Below are 17,330 nucleotides of genomic sequence, written 5' to 3' on the forward strand. Positions count from 1 at the left end.
CCACCTCTGTAGGAAGCCTGTTCCAGTGTTTGACCACCCTCTTGGTAAAGCAGTGCATCCCAGTGTCCCATCTAAACCTCCCCTGGCACAGCTTTGAACCATTCCCACATGTCCCATCACTAGATCCCTGTGAGAAGATATCGGCACCTCCCTGTCCCGTCCCCTCCTCAGGAAGCTGCGGAGAGCAATGAGGTCACCCCTCAGCCCCCTTTTCCCCAAAGGAGACAAACCCAGAGCCCTTAGCTGCTCCTCAAAGGACATGCCTTCAGTGATCCGTACAGGTTTCAGTGTAGTGTCTCTCAATTTTGAACCTTTTGATACTTCTGTTTGAAATACTGTATTCCGTACGTATTTGGTTTAGATTATAACTGTGTCTGCAGTGTGCTGTATCTTAAGGCAACTTGGAAATTAAGACTGTGGTAGAGGAATGCTGTGGTTTATTTGTTAAGAGAAATTTCAAGACATTCCATATCAGCTGTGCAGGTCTTTCTGTATGGAGTTTCATGTCCTGCAGATAAACTAAAAATGCTAGTGCCCTGGATGAATTACATTCATGCCATGATAGCCATAGCTGTGATGATCTGAGGAGGCTGAGGGTGGAATTCCCATGACAGTATCAAGCCAAGCATAGTGATAGTGAAATTAAGTATAAGAGGTTTGATTTCCCTCCACACACACACACCCCTTCCCTGCCCCAGGTTCTTTTCATAATTTGAGATTTTGGAGAAAACAGTGGCAACGTTATTGCTTTACCAATAATCTAGCACTTTTGCATTGCATTTAGCTTAGTTTATTATTCTTTTGTAATTGATGTTACAAACCTGTAACTTCTCTTGCTCAGTGCCAGCTCATCAAAAAAAGAGGGAAAATACACTGTTTGATATTCACAGATCTCCTGCAAGAAGAAGCCATATCAGGTAAATGTTAGTCTTTTGGTATGTACTTTTCTGCTTTCCCTCAGTTCTTTTCTATTAGCTTTTGATTTTCAAAACATTCTTGAGTGAGTTGTACAGTTCATTCACACATACGTGTAGGTCTTGAATTGTATCTTAGGTTCAGATCCTGATCAGCATACAAAAATGAATTTCTTAGCACTTCATAATACCAGTAGAAGCTCTGTGATAAAAAGAGTGGAAACAGGTGTGCTGCAAGTACTGGAGAGTTGCGCATTGCATGCTGTAGCTTTTTGTGTAAGGGATTATATTTAACGCTTGACTGTTGAAAGCAGCAGCTTGACAAATAACCCCTTGCTATTCTACAAAAACAAACAAATCAAGGTAATGTTTTTTGTTTTCTTCCAGTTCAGAATTCGTCCAAGTAATACTAACAATTTAATAAAATACTTACCAAACATTATTTTTGACGCTTACTTTTTGTGTCCGAGAAGTCTGGAATACACCAAGTTGTCTTGGAAACTGTCGATAGGCTTTATTTAACAAAATAGATGAGATCAGAGCTTAATACATTTTCTTAAAAATAAACTTACTTGAAACTTCAAAAAGATAAATCTGCCCATGAACAGAATCCAAGTAAATGAATACTCGTCTCAGCTGAAACTCTTGCCATCTTATTGCTCAATTTAATGGCACAGTGAAAATATGAAAATTAAGTAAAATAATAGCAGAATCTTATGATTCTACAAGTTTCTTTGTAATATTGATAAAAACATTTACTTTTTAAGAGGTTTTTTTTTTCTTAAAGTGCATATGGCATTTTGTTGGGTAATCTGAGGACTTGTACTTGCTAGTAAGATATAAAGAGTGTGAAAGCAATTATCCCTTCTGTTTTAGCATGCTCATTGCTCTGCTCTCATTTTATCCCTTCTTGTCAGGACACTGTCATAAAAATTCTTCCTAATTGCATGATATTCTCTTTGATATGTTTTTAAATGTATCTAGTTTTTGGTCCTCAAACAGTAAAACTGATTGACGTTGTTATCCTTTGGCAAAAAACAGCTAGTCAGTGCTCTCACAAATGGTGCAGCTAAAATTCACTATAAAAATTCATTATTTTTTACTAGTAGCCAAATTTTTAATGCAAAAGTAGTGCTGATGTTTTTCAAACTGATATCAAACTGAACACCTTTTTGTACAGAAGATGTAATGTACATTCTCTAATATTTCTGAAATACTCAGTATTCTGAAATACTGTCATACTCAAAGAAATGTTTCATGCAGACTCTGAATAGTAATTTTACTTAGATTGAGAGCAAAAGTTAAACTACAATAGAGGTATTTTGTGAAACAGTTCTGCTGTTCAGAACTAATGGCCTCATAAAAAGAGACCATATGCTTCAGGAAGTATGCAATTTTTTCAAATAATACTTAAAGGGAAACTTGAAACTGAGTAAGGAGATCTTGATTATTCTGTTACGTTGGAGGTGGCTGAAGTGGATGGAAGCTTTCCTAAGTACAGTTTTTGTCTGGTGAACTTCAGCAGCTGATTGATTGAATGCTCAATCACGCTTGCTGGGGTAACATGGACAGGACCACATATCTTATGGGGGTCTACATTTTTAATAATGTTACGTTGAATTCGGATATCCCTGTGACAGTAAAAGATGCTGTTCCCCTCCCAGATTATTTTGATACTTAATAAAACTAAAATTTGTATGCATCTTAAATGCGAACAGTACTGCACTTGCTGTTTCAATTTTGGTTTTATAAAGGAATCAAAAATGCTGTTCTGCTGCAAAAAGGACTGAGTTTTATATTTATTTTGTCACTTCAATAGGAGAAAGAAGCATGCCATTCACAGCAGTGATACCACCTCTTCAGATGAAGAACGTTTTGAAAGAAGAAAATCTAAAAGCATGGCCAGAGCAAGAAATAGGTATCAAAACATCCTTGGTATTTAGGAGGGTTTGATTTTTATTATTCAGCAGAAAACAAGCCAAGCTATTCTGTAATGTTCTATGAGTTCTGCAGACTTTTTTGATTCTGCCTGTGACTACTTCCAGACACAGTGTAAGATGGTTGCTGGTTATATATTAATATAGATTTTGAAGTCTTATGAGTAGATAATTAACGGTAGTGATAAAAAGACGGAAAGATAAGGATATCTGTGTGATTCAGTTAGGTTATAAGACTGAATGCTTGTCTGTTAAAATGGATTTTTATTCTTGCCGTTACTTGGTCCCAGTTAGTTCAGTTCTACTCGCAAGACCAGCTCTTATTCTTCTCTTTTCCTGTTGTGTAATAACATGTGCATCCTACACACCCAACATGTACTTTTTTGACCTTACATTTATTCATCAGTTATCTAAAAGTGGAAGATCTGTAAGGTGTATCAGTAACTTTACTTACTGCCACAGATACCTTAGTTGGAAAACTGAGCAGAAAAAAAGTGTTTTCTCATCTTTTTTCTTCTGTCTTTTCCTGTCTGCCACACCATTCCTTTTTGCAACCTGAGGAACTCCAAAGATGTACCACTACCAAAAGTGTAGTTCCAAGCGTAACCTATATCTTACTGGTACTTTTCTTCCTCCCTTTAACTGTGCATTTAACCTGTTTCAGGGCTTAAAGCTTCTTTTTATACACTAAGAAGCTAGAACAGGTGGATGTGAGTTACAGCTGATCTGCAAGAAAAATTTTTATTTTTCTTCAGATCCTAATGAGCTATATTTTTTTAAAATTTGTTTTCCTTGTACTGTTAATCCGTTTTTTACCTTACTGAACTTATGCAGGTCATCACTGCCAGTGAAGAGCATCTTGTTCTTTTTGTCAATGTTGTTTCTTCTGTGTTTAATCAAAACAGTCTGTCCAGCCTAGTTCTGCAGATTGAAATGTCTGTATGGAAGCATAAAACTATCGTTAAGAAGCTTCCAGATATACAAGAATAATTACCACAATAAAAAGGTTAGTTTTAATTACCTTATCAGTCCAGGAAGGGTGCCTCTTTAGGTAGTAGAAGGCATTTAATCTCTTGGTTCTTCCCATGCCAGCAAAATGATCAAAACAGAACAATATTTATTTGGTGATCTTTTGTTGTTGTTGAACAGGTGCCTGCCTTTAAACTTCAGAGCAGAAGACTTAGCTAGTGGAATCCTGCGTGAACGTGTGAAAGTTGGGGCAAGTTTGGCTGATGTTGACCCTATGATTGTAGATAAATCGGTAGGTTTTGTTAGAACTTTTTATTTTCCTTCCCCCAATTATGCATAAGCAGAATTCACCACAGCCTCTCATTAGAGTTGAAGTAAATTTATAATAAGTTCACTGATCTTTTTCTTATTTTTTTCCAAAGCTGTTGTCGGTCTATTCCTTTGGGCTACAAAGCACTTGCTTTTGTCCTGTAGGTAATCAACAGGCTGCATATATATAGCAAATAAACCAAAATATGAATTGACCAACTATATTTCTTTGTTTACAGTCAGTTTGTGATTACTTGTGACAGTAGAAACTGGGATATGCTGAGCAGTGCAGACCACAGAATTACTGCCCACCTGGGTTGGTTAACTAGGTACTAGCCATGTGGGTCCTGTGCCTATTCAGAAACAATAATGCACATTAGCTATTGGTGTGTGCTGTCTGGAAGCTGCTGAATTACTAGGGCTGAACCATTGACTAGCAGTACGTTGACTATATTCATGTTATGCTGTGCCTGAGCTTAAAAATGCTCTCAGACTTAGACTGGACCTCTGTAGATGTCCAGGCATCCCTGGCACAGTACCTTGTGAACCAGATAAACCGCATGTGGGCAAACAAGAGTTGACTTTCTCGACTTTTTTTTACACTTTCAAAATTCAGGGAACTCCTGTAGATCAACGCAATGTTGTTTGTAATTTGTTTTAAAATACGTTATTTTATAAGTAAAGGTACTTTTGTGGAAGGCTGTTACAATATATGCTTTGTATGCTTTGTGTTTTTTTCCAAGGTGCGTTTTGATAGTATAGGGGGATTGAGTCATCATATCCTTGCACTTAAGGAAATGGTAGTGTTTCCTCTTCTCTATCCAGAAATATTTGAAAAATTCAAAATTCAGCCACCAAGGTAGGTGTATTTACTCTTATTGTTGTATTTTTATTTTATTAAGCCCTGAAGAATGCTTCACTTGAAAACATATAGGAGATTGATTCTTTCCCTGAAGTGTTTACAGTTCAAATAGACTTACATGTTTGCTACCCCACTTGTCTATTAGAATGTAATTGGGATTAAGAGTTACAAAAATCTAGTTTATTTTTCTTGTGGTAGGAAATTTGGTCAAATTCTCAAGTGTTCTGTTAAGTAGTACCTTGACTTTTTTCCATTGTTATCAAATTTTTTACTAAATAAAGCTAAATGTTTTTGTTTCTTATATAGAAGTAATCTCAATAATGTTCTATTATGGTTTTAATATTTATTAATCAGGCATCTTGTGTGTGATTTAAATGGGTACACATAATCTAAGTAAATTGAAAATTTTGGGATATTTTCGTCATTTAAAGGAAGTATGTCTCTCCAAAGAAGTAACAAAAACTGACTCGACTATTACCTAAGATATAATATTTGAGGAAGTATTTAACTAGTGTAAAACGGTCATTTGGGAGCTTAATATGCCTTTGATTAAAGTTCTTTACAAAGCAAAGATTTACTGATTTGAAAGCATAAAACGAACTTAGGTTTTATTAAGTCATGTTCAATACACTAAATTATAATACTTGAACGTAAGTCTTTCTTCTCCAGGCTCCCTGTCTTCATTATAAAATTTGACTTGGAGTTTTTCAGGAGACATAAAATAAGTTTGTGACTGTGTTGATCCATTTATCTTCAGGGGCTGTTTATTCTATGGTCCTCCTGGAACAGGTAAAACCTTGGTAGCTAGAGCTCTAGCTAATGAATGCAGTCAAGGAGACAAAAAGGTGGCTTTCTTTATGAGGAAAGGAGCAGACTGTCTCAGTAAGTGGGTTGGTGAATCTGAACGTCAGCTTCGACTCCTTTTTGATCAGGTTAGAAGAAAATACATATTTTTCATATAATTTCTCCATGTGTTGTTTTTTGTGTTCTAGGCAGTCAAAATTATTTGCAGTTGAAACTAAATACCCATAAGTTTCCATAGATTGGGCAGGATTTGTCCAAATTTTATGTTTAGATGAAGAAATAGAGGAATGCTGAGAACAGTTTTTCTTGCTCTGAAAACTGAGGGGAAGAAGTCTCTCAACTTGTCCATTAATTAAACAGACAAAGTAGTTTGAGTAAAAATTGATAAAAATACTTAAATCAGCAAGTTTTAATTTGGCTGGCATGTTCAAGACAAATGCTATGTAGAGGAGCATGCAGGATTGCATCTGTTGTGTATATATTTTAGTATCCTTATTTGGCTTGGAAAATGATGGACAGAAGAGAGCATCACATAAAGCAGTGAAATGTAGTTGCTCAAACAAAAGCTCTTTTCAGACACAGATGTCTAAACAAACAGGCTGTGAGCAGAAAAGATACTGTTTTCTGTAAATGAGTGTAAAGTGTCTCAGTTTGTCTTGAATCTCTTGCACACACAGTAAAACCTGATACACTGGTGCCATCTTGCTTGTTCAAAGGAGAATGCACTCTTTTTTGCTTTGTCTGAAAGTACTGTAGTTGAAAATTCAGTTTTTATTTTCAGCCTGTAGATTTTTAACAAAAGTGTCTTAACGTATGTTTAGCATGTTAATGCTTTGTAATAAAAACAAACTTTTCCATGTTGATGGATAAATTATGAATTAACAGTGAATTCTTTTTTTTTTTTTTTGCGTACCAGGCATACTTGATGAGACCCTCTATAATATTTTTTGATGAAATAGATGGCTTGGCTCCAGTTCGTTCTAGTAGACAAGATCAGATTCACAGGTAATATTTCTCATATAGCTACTATTATCTTGGTATATGCTACATTATCTTGGTAAACTCTTAAGTGTAATTTAACTCCATTCCCAAGAAAGGTTTTTACTTTTGCTTAAGCCCACTTACACTAGAAAGGACAGATTGTTGAATTTTTTTGGTGTTGAAAGTCATCATCTCAGTTCTTCAGACAGACTCTGATTTGCTGGGAATCAAGCTCTAGTGGAGATTACCCTTCAGCCATTATTAACTTCAAGATTTCCACAGCCTTCCCTTTGGCTGCTGGTTTTGTACTGTAAACAGATTGTCTGTTACCAGCCCTATAGAATAAACAGTTGAGAAAATTTTTATTCTAAAATGATGAATTGTAATGTTCTGTGAATGAACTGGACACCCCTGCCCTTTTGATTCTGGATGGAGTGATGTGCAAACTTATCTTGAGTTGCTATTGTGTCATTTTTTAAAACATTTTTTTATAACAGTTCACTGCTGAAATTTTTCTGGGTTGCCTTCAGTCTCAGTTTTGCTGCACTATTTATAGGAATGCACTTGTATCTTTCATTTTATAGGTGGCAGCAACTGTGAGGGACAGGAGGGAAATTTTGGGGCCAACAGGGTAGGAGGTTATGGGAACACGTGGCTTTGTCTTGTTGCACCTTTCTTCTGCCTGGTGCTACAGTTGCCCTAAACAGGATGATGCATAGCCTGGTAATCATAGAATGGTTTAGGTTGGAAGAGACCTTTAGAGGCCATGTAGTCCAACCCCACTGCAGTGAGCAGGGACATCTTCAACTGGAAGAGCACTTTTCTGAGCTGCAGTAAATGGCTTCCTGAGCTCACATTCCCCAAACTTTTATAGGAGGAGGTTTGAATTTGATGTAATCCTTGCTGGAGTCATAATACTAAGTATGATACAAATTATATCCAAAGCTTCCTTTTTGCTTTGAGACTTGAAACAGTTTTGCAACTGTTTTTTTTTTTTTAACTTTTTAAATTTGAAATTATGAATGTTGCAGTTGAAAAGTAAACATTCTTGTGGTGTTCCTTATAAATTCTTGTTTTGAAAACTCTCTTCAAGCTCTATAGTGTCTACTCTTCTTGCCCTCATGGATGGACTGGATAATAGAGGTGAAATAGTTGTAATTGGTGCTACAAACAGACTGGATTCTATAGATCCTGCACTCAGGAGACCTGGTCGCTTTGACAGGGAATTTCTTTTCAACTTGCCTGATCAAAAGGTAAACCTTACAGAGGAGATTTATTAATACACATTTCTAGTATATTAAACATTTTAATGCCTGATGACCAAGCTTATGAAATAAAAACATGCGTTCTTACTTGTAAGAATGTTTACTTTTAGGAAGACATTTTTAGTAAAAACAGCCTGTATATATAAAGTTGTATTGAACTTCAAATCTTCAGAACATAGTTAAAACTAAACAGAGAGGTAAATTGTTCACATTAAACTGGATTGTTTATCTAAAAAGTATGGGTCTTGGAAGTTATGGTAAGAGAAAATAGCTTTATTATCATGTAGACTGTTGAGCACGTAAAAATTGTTCATGCAGAGCCCATTGTTATTAAATTGGCAACAGGAACATTTAAATTCCTTTTCCTAGATTTTTCTAGACTTCTATAAATTCAGCCATAATATTTAATGAATTTATACTTAAAATTAAATTTGCTTTCCATATTCATAGGTGTATTTGGATTCTACAGAATTTTAAAATGAAATAGTTTTGGAGTTTGTGTGTATGTACTATGCTACTCAGCAATAAATTAATTGGAGATGCATTTGACAGTAGAAGCTGTTAATCATATGTGCAGCAATTAAAAATTAAATTATAAAATGATGATAATTCCAAACAGAACATGAGTTTTGATCAGTTTATGTATAATAACGTTGTTGATTAAACAGCAATTAAAATGTGTAACTGGTATACTGAAAAAATTAGTGCTTATATATGAAATTAAAAAAGAAGGGAAAACCGTTGCTCTTGAGAGACTTTTGAGTGCTAAGTTCTAATTTATGTGTCTCAGACGTGTCAAAAACAGGTAAAATAACTTGATATTCCCATGACCAAATGATATTTTTGTCTAAAATATTGTGATTCTGTGAGTTGCATTTGGCTTGCTAATTTTGATCTCTTTTTTTTTTTATTTATTTTTTTCATGGAAATCAGGCACGAAAGCACATTTTACAAATTCATACCAGGGATTGGAACCCCAAATTGTCAGATCCTTTCTTAGGAGAACTAGCTGAAAAATGTGTTGGTGAGTGTTATGATGTTAGTACTTTTACTATAGATGCTTTCTCTTCTGTGTGAAATTTCCAAATTATGTTAAATGTATCAGGATATTTTATTATTTTTACCTTTCTAAACTTTTGTACTTTCAACAACATTCTTATTTTTTGTAATAACAAAATATGCTTCTGTCTTACTAAAATGCAAAATGAGTAGCTAGTAGTCATTTGAAAATACAACTATGTTTCCTTTCTGTAACCTCACTGTCCTTCTGTAGGATGCATATCCTCAAAAAGAAGCAAACTGAAGTGGGAATTGGAATCTTTAGGTAGACTTCCCATTAAAAAAGTGTGTTTAAGAGATATGGAGACTTGTTTTTTTTCTCTGTCTACTTATGGAGGGGAAAAAAAAACAGTACTTGTTTTTCTGTGGGGTTGGGTGGTTTTTTGGTTTTGGGGTTTTTTTCCCTCTTTTTTTTTTTTTCCTTCATTTTTACTGACTGGCATGCTCTCCTCTGACAGAAATCCAACAAACTAACCAGCCTTTCTAAAGATGAATTTTTTTTCCAGATTGCTAGCACAGAGTATCCCCAAAGTGTAGATATAGACAGGGGGGGAAAAAAGCACCACACCATGAGTACATTAGATATACCTTTGGAGCGCCCAAAGACCTGCTGTACTGAATGGAGGATGGTTGTTCAAGATAAACCTGCTGCTTAAAAGCTAATCAGAAATAAACCCAAATATTTTTTAAAGTGAATGTAACAGAGGAAATGACCCTAAAACACACACCACAATCTCTTCTCAACAATTTGTCATGCAAAGATACATCCTCTGTCAGTCATCTGCTTGGACGAGCACTGAAGTTCTCAGAAAAAGGACAGTCTCAAATATCTGTGCATTGGAATCCATCATCAGAGAAATAAGAACTTTTAAATTGAACATCAGTCCATTCAGTCAGCTACAGTACATCCGAATTATCCTCTTCATCCACAGGGACATCTATCATCGAAGCAGCATCCCTCCGCTTTTGATGCACAAAGACCTCAACATCTTCTGGTGAGGAGGAAACATAACTATCCAGCAAACTCCAGTTTAAGCTTTGCCGGGTATAAGACAGCATGTGCCAAACCCATTTCATGTAAATTCTGCTTGATTTGTGCAAAGACGTGGTGCTGCTTAGTGGGAGAGAGGGGAATAGATGGGATAAAACCCAGTTGTTTCTTTGAAAATTCACCGTATTTTTGCATTGAGAACACAATTATGTATTTTAAAATTTCAGACCATAGGGAAAGCCATTTGTAGGTTTGACTGGAGGATGTTCTTTGTGCTCTGTGAAGCTGTCAGTTCTGTGGAAAAGTCAGCTAATAAAAAGAAATACCCTTTTCTGTTTTCTTTGGCTTTCCTACTGTCCGACTATTGTGCACTTGATTGTCTCCATTCTGTATGTTGGAATTTAAATGTTTCCATGCATCCAAGATTAAAACCTTTTGACTATTACAAGGACTTCTTAAAACAACTGAAGTAAGACTGGTTTATCTTCTTCGTCTTGAGACAGCCTCATCATTTCTATAAGTGAAATCTGCAGCAACTAATTATTTAAACAGACTTGCCAGATTCTTTGTGGCCGTTGCAAGTCAGAGTTATCTGCTGTTTCCTCTTGTGTGCAGGTTTTCTTTTAAAACAAACAAACAAATACTGCCCCCACCACCAACACCCTCTCTTCCCCAAGTAAAAGCTGCCTAGACTCAGCAGGCTTTTTGCACAGCATGGTCTACACCTCTCTCCAGTTCAGCAAACTTGGCAACACTTAACTACAAGCATATGGATCCTGATGAAGAAAGCTCCTGAAATACTACCAAAGTAAATGACCTTGGGGAAACAGGTGTACGTGCAACTCAACTTTTTAAGATCCAGGGGTGTAATTATAAAGAAATTAGAAGGGAAAAGCCCCAGGACTTGCAAAAAATAGATTATTTCCTGAGGGTTGATTTTTTTATTTTTTGTCCCAGGTGTTATGGATTACAGGCCTTTTAGGAGATTTCTGTGTATGTAGGAATTAAAGAACTCACTTCACTGAATGGCCACATGACTGCAATGTGTGTCAGACAAAGTGAAGCAGCTTGGGGAGAGCATGGGATAGCTCAGAAGACCATACACTGATGCCTTATTAGCACCTGCCGTAAACACAAGTAATTATTATGTTTTTTCTCCTTACTGGAGCTGGGCCGCAGATATCCTGATCTTTATAGGTCCTTTCTTGTCTCTTGTGCTTACTACGTTGTTCAGAATGATAACTTTCTGTAGGTAGACACACACCTATTAATTCGATCTTGTAGGAAACAAAACATATTAGCAACCAAAAAAGTGTGAATTTCTCCATCTGTCATCTTGCCGATGAATCTTTCTGCAATGTAATAAGGGTTATTTAAGTAATGTTAAACACAATTGTAAAGAAGCAAACCATCATGCTCAAGATGCTTGTTGAAAATACTCTTACTCTGTGCTTATTATTGCAGGACCATTCTGTGGCAAAGTGGTATCCTGTTAGATTTTTTTCTTTCCCATGCTAATGTAATGATAGAGGGGGAAGTTTTGGCATTGGTGTTCGTGTGTTTCACAATTAAAAAAACCCAAACCAGCAGAGTAGTTCTTTTTCATTTCTGTCATCATGCTGAGTTGTTTGCTAACTCCCTTTCCCCTGCAGTCCAGTTTAGAAGCTGTAGGGAGTTGCATGACGTAAATTGGAAGAAGTGGTCGAGGTTGTTCACATAAACATTTCACCCAGTTTAGAAGCATTTTGTTTTAGGTTTCTGGGGTGGATATTAGGCAGAAGAAATGTTAAAGAGGACATAATCTCTGCACAGTAAATGTGGAAGAATATGGCTTTAAAATTTCAGTTGTCAAAGTGCATTCTTTGGAAACCTACACGGGAATCCACTTGTTTGTTGTCCAGATCTTTGAAAGTTGTACTTTGAAAATGTTAAGCAAAGTGTGGTGGTGATGGGTAGAAAAAAATGGGCTACTTGACAAGAATTATTGTTTTGTGCTAAGTTAAGGTGTGCTGTACATTTTGCCTGCCAAATTGAACATCCTTTGTGAGATGCTTCAAAAATGGAAGCAAATGCACTGAACCTTTGTTTATATTATAGTGTAAATTTGGGCAAAAATAAATTCAGGTTATGTACTGTTGGCATGATATATTTTATTTTGCCTTGACAATACTTTACTTGTGTTTTCCTTCCTCTTAATCACTGTACGTTTGCTTCTTAGAAATAAAATGCTCTTTAATGTTTCAGAAGATACAGGATTTTTGTAGTTTTCCTGTCACTGAAATGGATGTACAGTATGCACAAGAGAGTCTCTCAAAAAGAGACAGCAATTATTAGTCTTCAAATATAAGTGCTCCTGAGAAATGAAAAGTAGAAATGGAGACTAATTGTGTATCTGATCACCTGAGAATTTAATTTTAAAAATAGGCTACAGGCTATTATTTCCTAATTTTGCAATTCTTTGGAGATGTACAAGCGGTGATTAAAATGACTGTTAGAAAGTGATATTGCAGCATTTATTAATAGAAAAATTGGAAAGGATATAGCTCCTGAGCTGCCGAATCTTTTGTCATGAAGATACTAACCAGTTTTTAAGGTGACAGCCATTCAGGGTACTATACATCTCTAGCACATCTTTGATTTAAGCGTTGGTTTAGAGCCTCCCAGCATTTTTTGTTTAATCCAGTATGCTTGTTAGATCAGAAGTGGACCAATTTAAATGGGAATGTGATACCTGATACTGAAGGAACAAAGAAGAATCTAGAGGAAAAACCTTGGTTTTGTTTTTTCTGATGCACCTGTAGCTACTGTCGAATGGGTTCACATGGTTGAAGTGCGTCTGCATAGATTTAATTTCATGATGGGGGTTAGTTAAAAACAAATAAACTTAGTACTGAAAATTATTAGTTACCTGTTGATTAATATAGTGGATGTACTTGAGCATACTTCAAATGTCATGTGTATTTATTTCAAGGTAACTTGTGAGTGTGAATTGCTACCTGCTTTTTAGATAACAGTCACAGTGTGTGCTCATCAAGTTTAAACAATTTAACTACTAACCTTTTTATAAAATTGGAAAGCTTAGTTTAAAAGCTGCAGAAGGAGTCTGATATTTATGGTGATCTTCCATCTGGGTGTGTTTTTTGGTTTTTAAAAATTATTTTCAAGTATATGTGAGAAATGGGTGGAATTTGAAGTCTCAACTGATTTAAGTCATCTTCGTAGCTGAAAAGCTGGTGTCTTTTATTACTATCCCCCAAATTTATATATCTGAATGATGGGGATGGGAAGTTGTCTATCTTCAGTATTAATTGTTTCCTTTTTTGTTTTTCAACACTCTATATGGAATCAGCTTTGTTCCTTGTTGCTATATGTAAAAATATGTGTGCCAGCAGCAGTGAAAGAACATCAGAGGATAAAGGGAGAGAAACAAGGCAGGCTTTAGTTTTGGGACTTGGTGCTGACAAAACACTGATACAAAAATAGAGTAGAAAAAGTGCAAATGGTGTAAGACCTACCAGGGAGGAGGAAGTCTGCTTAAAAAGAAGTTGATAGAGAATAATTTAACTAAAGAATTGATTAGTTAGCTTCTGTAAACACTTTGTTGCAAAACCATGAACTCTTATGTGGCAGTACTTCAGTGCAACACGTTTTCTTATAATGACTATAATTTTCTAAAAGAGTATTCCCACCGGAATAATGTTGTACATTTTTTAAAGATGGAGCCATGGTGCTACAAAATACAGTGGCTTATTAATGCCTTTTGCTGAGAGATATGGAAAAAATTGAAATCTAATTTCTAGCTCTGGGGAAAACCCCCAAACCGTTAGCACTGCAAAAGACACAGTGGTATTAAGTCTCTCAGTATTTCATAATTATCAGCTCTGTGTTTCTCAGTGAGGATGATTAAGCAATTATAGGTAGCCACCTGTAGATATTTACGAAGCTAGGCTAAATTAAAATTCTAATGCTTTTTAATAGTTTTTCTACTCTTTTGGTTTTATTAGTTGAAATTATGAGACTCTAAAAATTCTGAAACATTTTTCTTGATAGAAGTTCATATTTTTCCAAGAGTCCACAGTATGCTTTTTTACCAAGAGATTTAATCTCTTCCATATTCTACCCATGAAACATTTTTCTTTATACTGCTCATTTTCTCAGTCTGTAAAAGTTTAAAGTCAGTGATGTTCATCCAGTAGAACAAAATTACTTTGCTATTAAAAATTATACCCATGTAGAGATATTAAAGTAAAAAAGGAGGAGAGGGACTTGCCTGTAAAAATTGTACACATACTTTAGACGATATTAAGGAAAAAGAAAGGGCAATGACAGACCTATAACCCTGGGCTGAAAATACACTACATATCGCACTACATAGTGAAAACATTGGTCATTTTAACCTCAATGTGGAATTCATTTCTCACTATATTTCAATATACCTGCACATAATTTCTTGGTACACAACGCTTGCTGGATTATGACCTGATACCTTTTGGCAGATGCTTTGTGGACCTTGACAATTAAGTATTACTGATTGTTTTTTGGCTTTAGGCATCTTTGAAATACGTGTAGCACAGCAATGCTATTTCATGGAAGATATTTTTGTTTTTGTGTGCACTAGGGTACTGTGGAGCTGACATAAAAGCACTTTGCACTGAGGCTGCCTTGATTGCCCTGAGACGACGCTATCCCCAGATTTATGTGAGCAGTCAGAAACTACAGCTTGATGTTTCTTCAGTAGTTCTCAGCGCGCAGGATTTTTATCATGCAATGCAGAATATTGTGCCTGCTTCCCAGCGTGCTGTGACATCTTCAGGACATGCATTATCTCCTGTGATCAGACCACTGTTGGAACGTACCTTCACTAACCTTCTTGAGGTTTTACACAAAGTGTTTCCTCATGCTGAATTTAGCCAGGGTGACAAAAGTGAAGGTATGTGGTTTGGGGTTTTTTTGCAAATGCTGTTTCAATTTGGAAATTTCAACTGGTTTTCTTGTGTTGCTAGCCTTAAACCTGATGTGTATTTGGTTCGGTGTTATTAGTATGTAAATACAATTCACTTGGATGTTGTATAATTATTTTTACTGATTCGAAGTTGCTGTGGAATTTAATAAACTGACCTATATAGACCAAGATCCATAGGTGTGAGTGCCATCTGAAAAAAAGGAACACCCCCAAGTAATTTACATTGTAAGTACAAGAAATAATGGGGCATAATCAGATGGTGGAACAAAAGAAAATAGTGAGATAACGTTGCTCAGTGTGTTAGGACCTGAAATTGGTGCTTCTGTCCTGAGTGCCAATTAGCTGTCCCCAATCCTTTGGTTGTTGATGGTGCAGAAGCAGGCTGAAAAGGAGTGCTATGGGGAGCTCGCAGCTCAGCTAGTGAGGCTGTGGTTAGCCGAGGTACCTGAGCCTGTGTCATGGTCAGCTGCTGGTTAAGGAGAAAGTCCTGAGGCTTCCCTCCCCTTGAACTGGCCTGATGCACTCCTGATCCTCTGAGTTGATTCTGCTGGCTTAGCAAGTGGAGAACTATTTGCTGTTTTGTCAAGTTAGCTTTTTGCCAAATTAGTGAGAAAAATCAACTCACTAGGGGGTCAGATGTATGCCAGAACCTTGCTGCAATGGGAGCAATGTGAGTCCATTGAGGAAGTGGGGAATAAGAAGGAATGTGACTGCCTGTTTTGACTGGCAGTGAGTCAATAGATTCTGGGTTTTTTTTACCCAGCTGTTCTCTGAGACATACTTTTATAATTAACCCTGGTCAGTTTTTGGAATTTTTAAAATGTTGAACAAGATACCTTGGGTGTGATACCTACTTATTCTGGCATACTATTTTCTACTGTTCTTGTATGGGATCGCTGCCTGCCACCCCCTCCTGCACACACTGTGTAAACAGTACTTGTGGTTGTGTGTGATTAACTTGAAAATAGCCCAGTCATAAAGCAAATCTGACAGCCATGACTTTCTTTTCATTCCTATTCCAGAGCACGCTTTATTTGCAGCCCAGGCAGCTTAAGCTGATCCTTGCACTGGCTGCTGCAGTTCCTCCAGTCCAGCTGTGCATTTTTGCTCTATCCCTTGCACTTACTTTAGTACGTCAGGCCCTTTGTTAAACCATTTTAGCCAGCAAACTCATCCAGAAATGATGTATTTTTGTCAGGTTAGTTTTCTGCTGACTGTGGGATAGCTGGAGGTTGTAACAAGTGTTGGAATTTGGCAAGAGATGGGGCCTGGGAGCATGCCGTGGTGGGTAGGGGGAAGTGAGCTGGCTTGCAGCTCCAGTTAGATTGTGTTAGGCTCCCTCAATCGTATTAGTTAAATAGTAGTTTTACTAGATAATTCTGCTGCTATGGTTACTTTTATATGTTTGTAGATAATTGATTTTGAAGATATAAGAACGGATGTTTCTTTTGAAGTTTCGTCTGTACCTCAGTTTTTCTTCTTATCCCTTAAACCTAAGAAAATATTGAATAACAAACTTAATCTGTGTTAAAAAGATCATAATCCATTTTCATGCACAATGATTTCAAGTGTAAATGTAGATTGCACACTAGGGCTTCAGTGTGTCTTGAATTCAGAGCCAGGTATATGGCAGACGCTTACTGGTATACTTACAATCTGCAAATCTAGTTTTCTACATGTCTTTGCAGTTCACTGATGATTGCTGTTTCTCGTAATTCAGTGACTCAGATGCTCAAGTGATGCCACAGAGGCTTGATGCTTGGGATCAAAAGATAGGCTGACTTTTGAAATAATTACGTATTTTAGGAAGCAAAAGCTGTGTTCAGTGCATGAGCGTAGGACATACCCTATGGGTTGACATCTGGTATAGCAAAAATTCTGCCTGTTTAGGAACCATGGTGAGCCAAGAATTTGGGAGCCTGCGTCCAGTTTATTTGAAGGCCTCTAGCTTGCTGAACTAAATGTCCAGCAGTTTCTGACCTGCGTTTCCTTGTTGTGGACTAGCTTTTGGCCACTGGTTTGGGTCTGCAAGCCTTTTTTATCTTTGCCCCCTGAAGAATGATTATGAAGTATGTGACTGCCTGGCCAAGGAATGTGACATGTCCTCATCCCGTACCAGCAGAATATTATTCCTGCCCAGCTTACTCTGAATCCAGTTTCTTACATCACACAGGCAGCTGAGGGAACCTTTGCTGTCTCTTAACAATTTTTCTGGGATCATGTGTCTTGGCATAGACCTTGGATGGTGTCTCTGTCAAACACTTAACTCTGCCTTG

The 17,330-nt window shown here is 36.7% G+C and overlaps 1 protein-coding gene across 2 annotated transcripts in view; it reads left to right on the forward strand.

Annotated features, from left to right (window-relative positions):
- Nucleotides 1-17,330, forward strand: part of ATAD2B (ATPase family AAA domain containing 2B) — an 82,686-nt gene that overhangs the window by 23,948 nt on the left and 41,408 nt on the right. For both annotated transcript variants that reach the window (XM_075086695.1, XM_075086694.1), the window contains exons 8-16: nucleotides 842-917; nucleotides 2,734-2,832; nucleotides 4,001-4,112; nucleotides 4,873-4,988; nucleotides 5,749-5,923; nucleotides 6,712-6,800; nucleotides 7,870-8,029; nucleotides 8,975-9,065; nucleotides 14,710-15,021. In XM_075086695.1, coding sequence (XP_074942796.1) covers nucleotides 842-917; nucleotides 2,734-2,832; nucleotides 4,001-4,112; nucleotides 4,873-4,988; nucleotides 5,749-5,923; nucleotides 6,712-6,800; nucleotides 7,870-8,029; nucleotides 8,975-9,065; nucleotides 14,710-15,021 — 1,230 coding nt within the window. The remainder of the gene's footprint in view (nucleotides 1-841; nucleotides 918-2,733; nucleotides 2,833-4,000; nucleotides 4,113-4,872; nucleotides 4,989-5,748; nucleotides 5,924-6,711; nucleotides 6,801-7,869; nucleotides 8,030-8,974; nucleotides 9,066-14,709; nucleotides 15,022-17,330) is intronic.

This window comes from Phalacrocorax aristotelis, chromosome 3 (genome assembly GCF_949628215.1).
Source record: "Phalacrocorax aristotelis chromosome 3, bGulAri2.1, whole genome shotgun sequence".
NCBI classification, from domain to species: Eukaryota; Metazoa; Chordata; class Aves; order Suliformes; family Phalacrocoracidae; genus Phalacrocorax; species Phalacrocorax aristotelis.